The 16,210-nt window shown below is 36.9% G+C and overlaps 1 protein-coding gene across 6 annotated transcripts in view; it reads left to right on the top strand.

The window, feature by feature from the left end:
* The window catches only part of LOC134544302 (D-aspartate oxidase), a 49,339-nt gene that overhangs the window by 23,241 nt on the left and 9,888 nt on the right, over window positions 1–16,210 (top strand). For 5 of the 6 annotated variants that reach the window (XM_063388475.1, XM_063388469.1, XM_063388472.1 and 2 more), the window contains one exon: window positions 2,563–2,722. In XM_063388475.1, the coding sequence (XP_063244545.1) occupies window positions 2,563–2,682 (120 nt within the window). In that variant the 3' untranslated portion in view covers window positions 2,683–2,722. Of the gene's footprint in view, window positions 1–2,562; window positions 2,723–7,763; window positions 7,865–16,210 lie in introns of those variants that run through there. The other variant, XM_063388471.1, reaches the window with a different exon arrangement.

Below are 16,210 nucleotides of genomic sequence, written 5' to 3'. Positions count from 1 at the left end.
AAAAAACGCTGTTGAACCAGGAATTCCATCTAGTAACAACAGGAAGTGGGAACAATGGACGTTTCTCTCCATGCTTTTCTTCAAGAAAGCTAGCATACAGGTGCCTTCTTTTCCTGGTGTTGTTGAACACATTTTTTATTTTGCTCATAGCATTGTTCAACTCAGGCAACTCTTTCACCCAGACATTGCCAACAAGATTTAACTTATGTGCCCAGCACTGGACATGCGTTAACTGGTCTCCAAGGATTACTTCGAGAGTACTAACAGCCTTGGTCATATAACGAGCAGCATCGGTTACTACTGAGAGCACATCACCATACTGTACATTGTACATTTTGAGTGAATCTAAAATTGCCCTCACACAGTTTGTGGCATTAGCAGCTTCAAGAAAGTGAACTCCTGCAACAAATATTTCTGGTTTATCCTGTTGAAGATTCAGAATTCTAAATAAAACAACAAATACACACCTACCCATTTTATCTGTTGTTTCGTCGCACAGTATGTCAATTTTTTTGTCCTTTAATGCAGTTTTGGCATCTTCAATTCTGCATTTGGCTATGTCCCCTACATATTTCTCACGGACTGTTCTCGCAAGTGGCATGTCTCCAGCACCTTCGATGTATTTGTTCAGCCATGCCCTGATATTAGGATCATCAAGCTTTTCAAGGGGTATATTTGCCTTTATAAAGGTCTCTGGTGTTTCCTTTATAAATTCCAACTTTTTGTCTTTTTGGACATTATTTTTTGCTGTCTGAAACGCTGAAGATATTGACGACTGGCGTTCAGGCGCACTAGATGAGCCTTGCAATGAAGAGAGACGCTTCTTGTGTTTTTCACTGCCTACATGTTTTTCACATGAGTCTTTCCTATCCCAAGAGACGGTGACATTACAGTGACGACAAAAAAGTGTGGTTGAATCACTAGCATAAAGTCCGTGTTGAGAAAATTCAGAGGCTCGCTGTTTTGCAGTTACCGGCACTTTAGGCATTTTAATAGGCCTAATGTTTTAGCCGACCTTTAAATTGTACACCTTTAATTTATTTCACAGACGTTGAAAACTATCTGTAACAAAATTCGACCCGTTAAACTTTAACTTGCGCACAACAGAATGTTACGAATCGTCACCGTGTTTGCATTTTAAATTTGGTATTTGGTTAATAAAAATGGACGCAATGGACAAACAACGCTAAAGACTATATAAGAGAACAACGCTTCGAGAAACAACCTGCTGTAAACACCGTGATAATCGACTGTCCAGGCGAGCCGAATATCAAAATACAGCAAAACCCCTTATTTGCACTTTTCATGGGGACAAAGTAAAAAAGTGTAAAAAGCGGGAAAGTGTAAATAAAGGGAAAAGTAAGAAATACGTTAAAGTTAATTAAAATACAGTCGCATCCTGCAGCGTTCAGAACGGGCTACATTACACAGTAAAAATAAATAAAAAAGGGGCGCAAATTGATGAAAATTTACCGTCAATTGCGCGCCTTGCGCAGAGAAAGGTCATTGTACTCGATCATCTGTTGTTACAGTGCGGCCTGCGGCGTCTGTTCTCTGAGCTGCGCATGCGCAGTATAACTCATTCAATGCTCCGCCCAGACTCGTGACCTTCCATCAGCAGCCAGCCAATAGAAGCGAGCTTAGCGGAAAAAAATATAAGCTCCACCTCCCGTGTACCAGTTTTGTCCAGTTCTAATACCAGTTTATTGGTATACGCACCCGCTTACTCGCTGCCGTGACATGTTCAAGTTTACGTTCATCTTGATGTCTTGATACCAATAATTAATTATTTACGATCCCCACAAATAAATGGTTAGTTTAAAAAATATGCGTCAACAGTATAATACTTCCGAAATTATATAATACGTATAAAACAGTTACCAAGATTCCACTCATTTTATCTTGTGAAGTTCATGTCTCGTACCAGTATTTCGGCTAAGTTGTGACATAAATACAGTATCAGCACTTACAATGTTACGATCAGCCACGTAATATTTCCGACATTTCCGTTACGTTTCTATATTCGTGAGTTTACGTTTTTCACTAGTACATTTTAGATTGTCTCCTGCTGTAATTACTCGGACTTTTACACGCCTAGGCTTAAATTGTTACATGTTTAGAAATAAAAGCAACTTTTCATGTTATAAAATACACTGTGTGGGTAGTTATCTTTGGTTTTTTGTTGTTTCACGTTTGTTACTGTATTTACAAATTGAATTGCCGTGTTAGAATGAGGAAAATGTTCTGACTGTTCGCCGAAAATTCAAGGATTTCGCGTTATTATCCAAAATGTGAGAAATTCGCGTTATTCTTAAAAATGTACTCAAATTCGCGTAAAAATTCGTTTTATCGCAATCGCGAAATATGCATGTCTCTACTCATTGGTTGATTTCATTGATTAGTGGTTTGTATGTGATTTGCTTACGTTTCTGGAAAGTGGTTGTTTTTTCAGTGCCATTTCAAACTCTTATTTAAAAATTTCCTGGTGCAGAAGATTTTACAAGTCAACAGAATGTTAAAATCAGTACAAAATGGTGAGATGCAAGTACGCCATTGTTGCAGGTTGTCCACAACTATGGCCACGGCGGCTACGGCGTGACATCTGCCCCTGGTACGGCACGCTACGCTGTGAAACTCTTGAAGGAACTTCATTCAGCTGGAGTGGGGAACAGCAAACTCTAGCAGAAACAGCCAAACTTTATTATCTTGACAGTGCAGTGAAGTAAGTATATTATATTGATTCTGGCCTGTCTATTGGTTTTAGGAAGGAATTAATATCTACCATAGCCATAGGATATATATTTGCCAAATATTTTTAATTTTATGTTATTGCAGTTTAATCTTTATTCATAGAGAGACTGGAAAAATTGTGGCTCGCAAATTTTAAAAAGATTACCAAACACTATTTTATAGTGGGCAATGACTTTCAAAGCAAGTTAAGTACCATATTTACTCGCGTAAAGGCCCCCCTTTTTTCCCAAATTTTCGACTCCAAAAAAGGGGAGGGGGCCTATACGCGAATTTGGAGGAAAAAATAGATTTTTCTTTTTTTCAGGTATGAAAAACTAACATTTAATAAAAGCAAAATGAAATACCGCCACAACTTATTTAAACGCCAATTAAATTTTGATTAAATGAAACAGCTGGCGGAACGACTGGCAAGTCGTGCGTCTTTGTTCTAATGAGGGAGGGAGATAGAGGCAACGAGTCCGCAGGGGGTAGAGGCAGCGAGTCCGCAGGGGGTAGAGGCAGCGCTGCAGCAGGGGGGGAGAGAGGCAGAGGCGTGGCTTAACCTCCCTCTTGCCAGCTAGCCAGCCAACCAGACAAAGGAGTGTTAGAAATACCAGTACCTGCTCCACCCACTTCCCTTACTCCTTTACTTCCCCTCTTCTTCCCCTATTCTTCTCCGACAACACTGCACATACACAAGCGCGCAAGTCCAGCTTTCTTTATCTTAATGTCGTTTGAGATACGACTAACTGCGTACGTCTGTCACGCCTCACGATAGTCCTACTGAGAGCGGACAAACTATAATTCCAGTCTCTGTATCACTGCGACTTACAAAATCACCTCCCGCCGCTCACAATACATGGCTTGCTGTTTGATGCATGCCAAGCTGCCCTGCCCTCAGAAAACCCAGAAAAAACACGTTTTTAAATTTTTTCTCAAAAATGTTTACAAAACAAGAAGGGGGGGTGTATACGTGGGCGGGGCCTTTACGCGAGCAAATACGGTATGACATTTGGTGTTTTTGACTCATGAATCACCCTTGAATTTCTTTGTAAATGATTTTAGTCTCAAAATTTTGTACCATTCATGATCCGTTAATTTTTACTTTTCCATGCAGTCAGATTTTTTTAAATCATAAAACAGATAAGCGTGAACGCAGCGTGACTATGGCACCTTGGCACGTCAGTCTGATTCATTCAAGCAGCAGCAGGAGACAGAGCTGTATAATTATATTAGTTTCAGATAACCAGCATTAGAGAAATAAAATATATTACTTGTTCACAAACTGTTTTTATCTTTAAGATAATTGACTGCGATTATAAAAACTTGTAAGATAAGAAATGGAACATTTTAAAATGTTATTCAAACAAATTGTTGCTGTTCTATGGCGGACACTGCCAAGCAGGAAGGAAAGATAAACAAATACATATATCCGTGGCCCGTGCTCATTCAGCAATCAGAATAAAAGATCCCTTGTCCTGTCAATGACCCTAGGGCATGGAAAGAATTGGTGTCCTTACGTTACATTTAGGGATGGGCCGGTCGAATCCTCGAATCCTCGAATTCCACCGAATGTCTAGTAGTCGAAAGATTCGAAATTCGAGGGAAAATATTCTGGATTCGAGGAAAAATATTGATGTAAATGTAGTACTTTAAAAACTTAAATGCTTACAATTTAGTTGGCCTGTTTACGTTTTCCTTGGAAGACATCCTATTGAGGTACAGTAGAACCTCGTTAATACGTGAGGGTCAGGACCGAGATAATCACGGATTACCGAATTTCACAGACTAGCGATTAAAAACCTGGAAGGTCTTGTCAAGCTTCTCAGACACCGGCGTGCAGCTGGGTTAAGGCCAAGGTCATGTGACGTAACATCTCCCGAGGCTTACTGCGCCTTGGCAGCAGATGGATAAAAAAATAATAAACTCCCCATGTTAATTGGGACCCGCCGATGCCCGGATAATTGAAATCCTGTAAAAAATAAAAATAAACCCAGATAATCCGTTCATGGTAAGGGCCGGCCGTCTTCGAATTAGTGTCACGGCTTAAAAAAATACAGCACTGCCTAGCCACTAGCCATTAGTTCAGGGTCATTTACAACAGCCGAAGAGAGAAAGGTAAGATCGTGCTGATCTTGCACACATCAATTTTAGGTAGGCCCCCCCCACCTCTCCCCCCCCCCCCCACCTTCGTACAGCCGAATGCCAGCCAGACACGTCACTCGCCAGGCGCCTGGCCTGCGTTGGCGGGTGGAAACAAACAAAGGGAGACGGGAAGCAGAAGTTAGGACATCCCCCTCAAGTTTAAAGAGTGACAAATGTGACAGCTGAAAGGGGGGCGGCACAAAGGGTCGGTACAAACAGCGTTGCAGAGTTTGGCGGCCTACGCGATGGCTTGCAGTGTTTGATGGCCCCCGGCCCGCGTGACGTTAATTTTAAGCGCTGACAATTTTTCCTTCTCTTTTTTTTCTTCTCTTTTAAATCGTCCCGGATTATCCGATTCCCGAATTAGCGCATCACGGATTAACGAGGTTCTAATATATTGTACTTTTAATTCGTTATTATATTAAAAAATTATGAAGCATGTACTGATTTGGGAAACTTACTTTAAATTCATGAACATGGATGCATTGTCGCTACATTCGCATTAAATAAGGCATAAATCACATATGTATTCTCAGAATATGCTAAAAAATAAAATAAAGCACATTTAGGATCTAGACTAGTAATATGATTATTATTTTTTTTTTAAATACTTTACCGAGAAATCTGTTACTTAGTAATACAACAATAATGCCCACTTTCATCACACGTTACGGTCGCACATGTAGTATTAACAATGAAATAATGAATGACAAAAATTAATACATTATACAATTAATATTTTAATCACAATTCAATTTTAAATATTCTGATACACAGTCTATTTATGAATTTTTTTAGGACCAAGTTTGGTTTGTGTAGACTACCAACGTTAAAATATGTATTATCTGAGAATTCCATGATGGCCAACCAATGAATTTGTAAGCCAATCATTTTGAGCAACATAAAAAATAACTAATATTAATATAAAGAATTTTAATGGGTAAACTAGAGAAAACACTCCGTCAATTTTAACTTCGGGCATATTAATCACTATGCTTTAGTGAGGCTTAATTCTAAAAGACGCACGACAATATTTCTTATGGCCTAAAACCATTTAAGCCAAGATGGCGCCTTTCAGTTTCCATTAAATATTTCAGGAAAGTGTTTACCTTCATTTGGGACTTTAAACAAATGTCAAGTTGATAACTACAAAATATTGTTCCGTCGGATGTTGAATTTCGTTTTCCGATTTTCGTGGATACATGAATCACTGTACTCACAGATAATGCCTGAATGCCTTAAATCCACCAGGTCGGATTCTACAACAATTGATGAAGTGACCAGATTTTTACGTGATACTACAGTTAACCCAGAAATAAACATCCTCGAATACTGGAAAACTCAGTCTGCGTGTTCACCCAGGCTACATAAACTATCCAAAAAATATTTGTGTTCACCACCTGCGACTGTGTTCTCTGAATGTTTGTTCAGCACTGCAGGAAACATATGTGACCAAAAACGGAATCGTCTTGATCCAGACCGTGTCAAAATCCTTGTTTTTTTTAAATAAAAATTTAAAGGGTTAAATAATTCTGCATAATGTTTAATTTTTTGTCTTGACTTATAAATTATTTTATAATTAACCCTTGAGAACTGGATTGGGATTCGAGGGGTGGATTCGAGGTACTGGTTGGGATTCGAATTCAAGATTCGGATTCAGGAAAAATGGGATTTGACCCATCACTAGAGGCACGATTATATGGTAATGCGCGATAAAACGAAATAACACCGAAAACCGCTTGAAAACGCTAAATAAAACGAAATTGTGTGAAATCCGCGATATGTCTAGAAATTTCGTCTATCCTGATTATTTACGTTTTTTTTTTCATTCTGTAAGGACAATTCACTATCTTCAGCACAATCAAATATTTCTGACAGTAACTAGCAGCCATATATATTATATGTAACGGTGATTCATTATAGATTTTAAAATGAAGTCTCGGAATTAACGTAATATTTTCTTTAAACGGTAATCTTGTGTACCATAATAATTTAAAATGTTGATAACTATGATACAATGACCGCCGTTTACTTTCTGTAAATACAAAAATAACAAACGTCCAAAATATGTTTTTCTAAGATTACGTTTTTAATCATTAAAATATTACACACTAAAGCGCATTGCTTTTACTGTTGATTTAAAATAAAGTAAGTAGGGTACGAAAATAAAATTAACCTTGCTTAATGTAACGATTGTAAATAATAAATAGTACGTGCGTTTATGTCGGTATTTATTTTCATGTACGTATGTTGGTATTCGGTATGCGTTTGTATTCGCATATATTCTCCATTGTTTTGATCTTTCCAGCACGGCAAGTTTTTGCGTATTAAAAGGTTAAATTCTTCCTACGTGATTAAAAATTTTTGATAATGCCTAAAACGAAGGTTTCTGCCAGTGACCGATCGAAAGAATTTTCCAGCAAGGATTTTATTTCAGTGATAAAATGTTAATGTGCAAATTCTGTAACTGCAGGCTAAACTACGAGAGACGCGATACGCTTGTGAAACATGTCGCGAGTGAGAAACATAAGCGTTTGAGGCAAAACTCATCCGTTAAACGACATCTTTGTCTAAGAGTCTTTAATGCCATTAATTTGCTGTTCAACCCAAGAAATGTGAGTAGGGTTAGCATAGAAGATGCAAACCTATAGAAGTCTCTGCATAACTTGCCTTCTGTTTCCCATCTTCCCATTGATACATTCATACATGGCTATGTTGCTTTCAAAAAAAATAATTGAGGATGAACTTTCATTGCCAGAAACAAGCCAAATTGATGTTGCAAAGGTACTTTGGTCCCATAAAGGGGACTACAGTGAATTTGCTCAAGCCAGTTTAAGGGCAATCTGGTTCCCAACATAAAATGTTGATGCAGAACGTTCATTTTCCAGGTGACAGAAGACGTCTCACTCCAGAAAATGCGGAAAATTTAACTATGATAGCATTTCAATAAAACCGTCTTAATAGTAACTTTGGAAGTGCTTCATTGTGTAATTTTGTAGTGTATGTGATTGTAATTAAGTCGTGAAATTTTTAGTAGTTATTTAAAAGTTTGAATTTATGAATTTGCAAATGAACTTAATTATCTATGAATTTGCAAATGAACTTAATTGTAATTAGATCATGAGGTTTTAGTGTTTATTAATATTTGTTTTAATAAATTTGCATGTCGTACAGAAAAGCAAGAAAATTTTGCCGTGGGTATTTTAAGCAAAAAAATAAAACCATATAACACCGAAATCTTTATTTCTTTACACCGAAATGTGTCTTAAAATAACACCACAAAATCTTGACTCTACCCATCACTAGTTACATTGTTTCTCTTATTCCTCAGTTGTTTCCGTATTTTTTCGTCACTCCTGCCCTTTCTCCAGTTGAATGTTTTTCTGCACGAGTGAATGACATTTTTCTCAGCCATAGCTTTCCAACCGTGATGAGCAGTTGACAATAGTAATCAGCCAATCCATTTGTAACGGATGCTACATTCCCACTACTTGTGAAAGTGATATATTATTAAAAATTAAAATATATTGTGTTTTTTATATAGAAACAAATAAAGTAGGGAGCTGCTTTTTCCCTGCCAAAATGTAATTGTTAAGACTTTAATTTTACGGAATATATTCTTTTTTAAAGAGCTGTAACGGATGCTACCTCCACACAATTCAGAATAGCAGTTTGAGACACATTCCTCTAAAGTTTAGCTTCTGCATAAGAGACAGCAGTGTAACTTTATTTCTCCTGATAAAAGAAGGATATAAGATTGTTCTTGTTGTATTTAAATAATAGTATCACAATTATAAAGTTTATTGTAATGATTACAAAAATGTAACGGATTCTACACAGTTCCTGTAACGGATTCTACAAGTGAATGTAACATGTATTCCTAAACTTCTACGTTACTGTAAAAAAACAGTCACTGGTGTAATGAATGCAACAAATTTTATTTTACAAGTTTAACATTTTTACAAAGAAGTAGGCTCTGCTTATTCAAGAATAATGTTTAATGAAATTATTAGTTGCCTTTGGTTACAAAACATCTTAAACAGTAACAACATACTTTCAAAACACTTACCCATTTACTTACATGGTGATAAACTATTAACATTATATAGGCATAATTATTTTGTTTTACATAAACACAGTTACTATAGTTCTTGATAAACATTTACTTGAAAGTGTACTCATACATTTGAGGCTGATATTAAAATAATCAATTTAGAAACACAACTAATTAACATCAAGTGCATTTTGAAACTGATATACCAGCCTGAGTCCTTGAAATGTAACACTAGGAAAGTGTAAAATTTTGCTAACTTGCTCAAAGAGTATATTTTTTTCATCACTTTCATCGGTAATGAATAGTTTGTTATTTCCATATTGTTTCAAAAACATTACCAGCAATTCCTCTTCTTCATCACAAGCGGTCTGACATATCGCTGCATATTTGAAATGGTGGTTTTTTGTAGATTCAAAATTTACTATTGCGAAGGTGCCGGGTTTAATGTTTTCCTTCCTTATTTCACTTTCAGTTTGAGAATTTGATTTTGATTCATTAGAAGGTTGCAAAAATGATGTGCAGTGTCGCGGTTGGTCCAGTGGTTGAGGCTGATCGTCTAATGACTCATCAGAGTAGACTTCATTGAATTTCAAGCGTTTCTTTTCACACAGTTCATCTTTTGGAGATATGTCAATCACTTTCTTCTCTGAATAAGCAGTCAGACCTACTAATATACTAGTTGTATTCAACATTTTGAAGAAATGATAATCCCTTATTCCTGGAACTTCTCTAATGTTCTCCCAGCGTTTAGCCAGAAGATTTTGAGCAGTCTCGTCAACATCTTGTTTGGAAACATACAGAACTTGTGTTTTGTTACAGGTTTTTTCTGCACTTAGATAGAAGTCATAGGATGAAGTGATCTCAGTGGCTCTAGATTTCACACTCAGCCAAACATTTCTCTTAATTTTTCCACCTATTGCATCTACTGCACCCTTTCCATGCCCAGGTGCAAATGTATTCCATTCTACAGTAGACACATTCAGGTCATCAGCAAGGTGCAGCATATTGAAAGCAGTGTACCTGCTTCTGAACTGCCCTGAACAGTTGTCTGAAAATATATAAATGTTGTCTAAACCTTTACAAAACCTGTTTTCAAAATCTGACACAATACTTTTCAAAAAGACCCATGCAGATTGTTTTGAATGTGAAAGATCATCACTCACAACATATGACTTAACCTGATCATTTTCATACCAAATACAGCATGTGAATACAGTTGTTTGTGAGTGGTGCCAGTGTGCACTCTGAATTTCATCTTGCGGAGTGTGGCTATAGTTTTCCGCATAGTCCACCTGAATAACAGCCTCACATTTTCCAAGGTTCTGTTTCTAGTACTCAAACTGTTGAGATTTTACAAACGTGTGTTTTTTGAAGGTTTTAAGTGTGTCGTTCATTTCCTGAACAACAACAGCAAGAGTGAAAATGTTCTTCAAGACTTTCAAACTACCATCTTCAGATTTTCCCCATTTCTTCCATGTTACTTTCTGCAGGGAGTCACATTCTAGTTTTAGAAGTACAGACACATCATAATGACAATTTTCACGCTTACTTGTCATGCATCTTTCACTGTTAGGATCACAGCACATGGCATCAATTATGGATTTGTAGGTAAAGGATTCAGTTGAGAAACTGAAAAATACTTCAGTCAGAAAAATAAAGTTTGCGTGTACTATACACAAACAAACATTGTGTGGGGTCTTTTTGAAAGGAAGGACGTTCTGTGGACGTAGTTGATAAAATTTAGATCTACTTATAGCATCATTGCACTTTTCTTTAAAACGTACATGAGCCTCATCTACTTTCATCAGCATGTAGTGCTTCTGTTCTTGCACTTTTTCTCCTGTTTCTACATTTTTTATTAATTTGTAGTCTCGTTTACCAGGTGCTTGCCAACTTCTTCCATCACTGTTATAAAAGTCTCTAACCTTTTTCTCTGTCTCTGGTTTTAGTGCTCTCAATGTTGGAGATTTCTCAGTTGCACACAATGTTTGACCGGCTTTACTGAAAATGTCCTTCACTAACTGGCGAACTACAGCTCTTTTCTTGGTAGGACTGGAAGGAAGAGCTGACTGTAATTTCTTAACTACTTTTCTTATTGTACTTGTGCATTTGTAGGAACCTAAAGCTTTTTCCGGTGTATTCCCGTTTGTTCTGTATCTTCTCATAGCTTCACGTTTCTTCTGTTTTAAATTAGCATCAATTACACTATCCTTCTTTCGTTTCATTTTAAGCTCATCTCGTTTCTTCTTATTTCGTTCTTTATCTTTTTTTTAAGTAGTCCTTCCACCGTTCTGGATCTTGTTTTTTCTTCTCTCGGCATTTGGCCATTCGATTTTTACTGCTTACTGGAGCCATGGTTCTGGAACAAGTAAAGAAAAACATAAAGAATTAAATTATGATCACAAATATAATACGGGTAAACTTGTATTTTTTGAATATTTTTAACATGCTAAAATGTATTAAGGCTTTCAAGTATTTTTACTAAGATTCAAGTTACTTATAGTAACATAATTTTTGTAAAACAGAAATATATGCCTGCAGTCATTTTTTAAACTTTATTGAAGGGTTAGTGTTTTGAGGTTAGGCTATCATAAACTCAATAATGACAATTGTTTGTAACATTTGTGTTCATCAAAAGTTATAAAACAATTGAATATACACTGTCACTCTAAATGATAATAAATTCAAAATTTACATTCATTAATTACTGAAAAAAAAAGAAACTGTACAGGTTATGTACATTTTTAAAACAAAACAAAAATTTAATTTTAAGAATTTTACATGTAGAACACATTCACAGAAATGTGGCATCCGTTACAGTGTAGCATCCGTTACATTTTATTTTAATAATATTATGTTAATACAATGTTTTAATAATGACAACAACCTGGTAATAGGTCAGACATCACTTTTGAATACTTAATTATTGTTTCCCAAAACTACAACAGTTTACAAAACAAAGAAATTAGTTATTTTTGTAACGGATGCTACACAACAAACATCACTTATGAAATAATATTATAAATGTAATTCAGTGCTTACCTTTTACACCGAAAGTGTGTTAGGCAATTACACACATTTCAGCCATGTTCTGCACCAAATATGGTTGCTATTTAATGCTTATATAAGTTATTCCAGGATTGCCAATTTGTGTCAGTTCAAGCCCGATTTGTGTGTATGCTGCTGACTGACCAAAAAAATGTTAAAAACTTTGTTTGAAAGTAACAACAAAAAATGTTTGAAGTAATTTCTGTAAGTACAATGTTTGTACAATATACCAAAAACTAACATATCTTAATTACTTCTGTTTTAAAATATATCAAAACATTCCCACTTTTCATGGATTGGCTGTAATACCATCTGGAATGTTTTCCTGCTCAAATTATACCATTATGTATGTAAATATATAGTACTTGCTTTTATTCAGAAAGTATTAAAATTAGCTTCTCTGAAAATATTTTGTTGTGAGTAGCAGTGATATAAATGTAAATAATTTATTTTTAAATTAATTACATGTATGTAATTTCACACCGTCGATTGTTTGGCATCCATGTCTTTTACACTAAAAAATATTGTTACGATTTACCGCGGGGTTCATAAAGGATAGCCCAATTAATAGATTTTACTACACTACACAGTTTTATTGATGGCAACTACTTATGTCACTTACAAATAATCTTCTAATTGCCAAATAATTAATTGCACTTAAAGAAATCTCTCTTCCCCAGTCACTCGTTTCTCACAATCCACACACCTCACTGGGCCGCACCTCTGGCGCAACTCTCACCGCAGCACCCTTTGTGGATCTCCGCCACGGGACTCCGTCACCGCACTCCTCCTCCCCCGACGCACTTGCCTTCGCCGAGGGTCCGCTCGACGCCTCGCTTGGAACTTCGCTCGGGACTCCGCCGCGTCCGCGACACTATCGCCCGGAAAATCCGTCACGGGAAAACTCCCACCTCCACTCACTCACTCACTCACTCACTCACTCACTCACTCCCTGCCCTGGAACCTTCGTCCGAGGACTTCGCCACTCTGCCGCACCCGCAGCACTATCGCCCCGGAACTCTGAACTGACTCTCTCTCTGAACTCCTACTGAGGTCGACGTCCTCTTTTTATATATCAGCCGCCATTTCTGGAACTCACGAGCGCGGCTGGGGCCAGTCGCGTCATTCCGCGCCGACATGATGGCAGAAATCTCTCGAAACACGTGTCGGCGGCTCGCGTAACTCCGCAGCTGTAAGGTTTCGGATGTCAAACTAACAGCACCGCGCGGTGAGCTGAGGGCTGGAGGGAGGGGAAGCGGCGACCCAGGTGGGCATGGCACATTTCATGTTACGGCGACATGTGATGCAGCCCAGCTAGCTCTGCACCTGCGCGTGACGTGGCCTTGCTTACGTTCGTAACATATATAATTTTTTTTTACGTAACAAATTTCCTAGTTTTAGTCTCTGTCAACCAATAATTTTTAGTCTTGCTTCTGAAGAATTTTACGAGGGTCTAGTCATAATTACTCAAATTGAATGTTGGCGTTAAAGCATCCAAAACAAAGCCATCTTCTCTCTCAAGCTGTACAATGTAATATGGAAGAAGCCACAATTCAAGCTTCCCTACATCAACCTAAAAAAGAGCAGGTGTTTCATTGTCAGTAAAATGATAAGGTTTAATCTTCTGTTTATAGATAACAGAATATAACCTTGAAAATATCTCAAGATGTAGTTCACTATTTCTTGATACTAGTTAACAGCCACTTTCATAAACTCATCTTCAGTGTTTAGGACATCAGGCTTACGGTTCCAAAATGGCAAATCTAGTGAAATCTATCTTTTTACTGGCTGTTTTCTTCGTGGTTATCAACACAGAAGGTACCTTCCAATAAAATTTCATAATTCATATTTGTTTCTGTAGCATTGTATTTGGCCCTGGTGATGGTGTTTGCTGAAATAATTTAATTATTTATAGCACTCTTATTTCTTGTTAGTATCAACCATATTAAGATATTCACTGAAACCAAAATATCATCAGAGAAATAATCTGTACCAGCCTTGATCTGTATTTTATTTGGTAAATATTTACAATCGCGGTAGATGCCAAAAAAAAATGCTAAAAATCTGAAAATACTTTTATTCTGTGCCCTTTCACTTCCTCTTTTCAAAACAACCGGCGGAGGTAAGAAATTCCAAATACTTTAGGAGATATCGAATTTTTTAATTTCATCATATGTAGAGTCGCGGTAGATGCCAAAAAAAATGCTAAAAATCTGAAAATACTTTTATTCTGTGCTCTTTCACTTCCTCTTTTCAAATCAACCGGCGGAGGTAAGAAATTCCAAATACTTTAGGAGATATCGAATTTTTAAATTTTCATCACAATACCTGTGAATTCAGGCGGCCACCATTGTTTCTTGTTTACGAGACGAGTATGATTTTTTTTTCCGCGACGTAGGTGAACGACTACATTGTTGCTTGTTTAGGAGTATCTATTAAAATCTGAAAATACTTTTATTATAGTTATGTTATGTTAGGTTAGCTACATTAAAACACTTTAAAACACTATGGACGGTTAGTTAGGTTAGTATAGCTACATTAAAATAAACAGATAAATATAAATATTAATAAATAAAACCGAGGTTGGCCGAAGGTAAATGGTTCGGGTGTAATCGGGAATGGCAGAACTTTATGTGCGTCTTGATTTACCGTTCGTGAATGCCTAATTAATTAAAATGGTCGATTAGGTCAGGTCAGTTACATTATTAATACTTTCAAACTAAGCAGACATTAAAAATAATATAAATTAATTTTAATGGTTGTTTAGTTTTAAAGTATTTATAATGTAGCTGACCTGACCTAACAAACCGGGACAAAGGATGAACGGTAGGAACTCACGTAATTTTTTTACTTAAACACTTATTACTTGCACAACAAATAAAACATTAAAATTTGAAACGTTAAAAACTCAGATACGTTAGAGGCGGGTACATTCCTTTGCCATTAGTAGAAAATGATGTAGTCGTTCTACCTACGTCGCGAAAATAAAAAATCATAAACGTAAACAAGCAACAATGGTCGGTTCATCTACGCGGGAAAATAATCATACTCGTCTCGTAAACAAGAAACAATGGTGGCCGCCTGAATTCACAGGTATTGTGATGAAAATCTAAAAATTCGATATCTCCTAAAGTATTTGGAATTTCTTATCTCCGCCGGTTTTAATGTAAAGAGGAAGTGAAAGAGCATATAATAATAGTAATTTCAGATTTTTAGAATTATTTTTCGCAAATACCGCTACTCTACATGTTCAAAATTTAAAAATTCCATATCTCCTAAAGTATTTGGAATTTCTTATCTCCGCCGGTTGATTTGAAAAGAGGAAGTGAAAGAGCATAGAATAAAAGTATTTTCGGATTTTTAGCATTTTTTTTTGCATCTACCGCGATTGTAAATATTTACCTTTTATTTTTAAAAATGTATTAAGGAGTAGTTACGAGTATAAGCCACACCATCTCGCAATGTTAGCATCCTTGTTATTTAGTCCTAATTATTAGTTAGTGCAGTAAACCAACCCTCCTAATAAATTCCCAATTAGGAAGATTTCCTGTATAATAGACATATGTAAATATTTAGCACTTGATCTATTAACATAAAATATTTTATTTACCCTTTTAATAGGTTTTCACAGTTAATACATCTACATACCTGCCAAACGATCCGATTTTTCCGGAAGTCTTCCGAATTATAACTGCTCTTTGTGATTTTCCGAAATTGTCTGACTTCTTCCTATTTTTGTTTTCAAAATGGCTTTGCTGGAAAAAAAGTCGGTGTCTTCCAAATCGATTCAACATTCATGTTGATCGATGTATGGCGTGTTGCGCTTATGTGTTTTTTTTCCAATTACACAGTTCTACAGCGAGTACGTCATCGTTTGTTTGACGGTTAATTAAGAAAGGTTATAGTGCATTTTAGGTGATTTATTATTATTATTACTTAACCTGCAATTGGGCTTTCACCCGGTGGCAAGAACTCCCACTCACTCCCCTCTCCCCCCCCCCCCTCCATCAGCTTTCTCCTCAGCTCCCTCCCATCCCTGACCTCCACCATTTCCTCCCCCAGCCCATTCCACTCCCTCCCCGTCCTCACCAGGAAGGTGTTCCGCCCTCTCTCTGTCCGCCTCCACACCCTCTGGAGCTTACATCTGTGGTCTCTTCGTCCTCTGTACTCCCCTCTATGTACTTTGCTTCCCAATTGCCCCCATCCCCCTTCCCCCTTCAGCACCTTGAACAT

Source organism: Bacillus rossius, chromosome 1 (genome assembly GCF_032445375.1).
Source record: "Bacillus rossius redtenbacheri isolate Brsri chromosome 1, Brsri_v3, whole genome shotgun sequence".
NCBI classification, from domain to species: domain Eukaryota; kingdom Metazoa; phylum Arthropoda; class Insecta; order Phasmatodea; family Bacillidae; genus Bacillus; species Bacillus rossius.
This window is presented reverse-complemented; position numbering and strand designations above follow the sequence as displayed.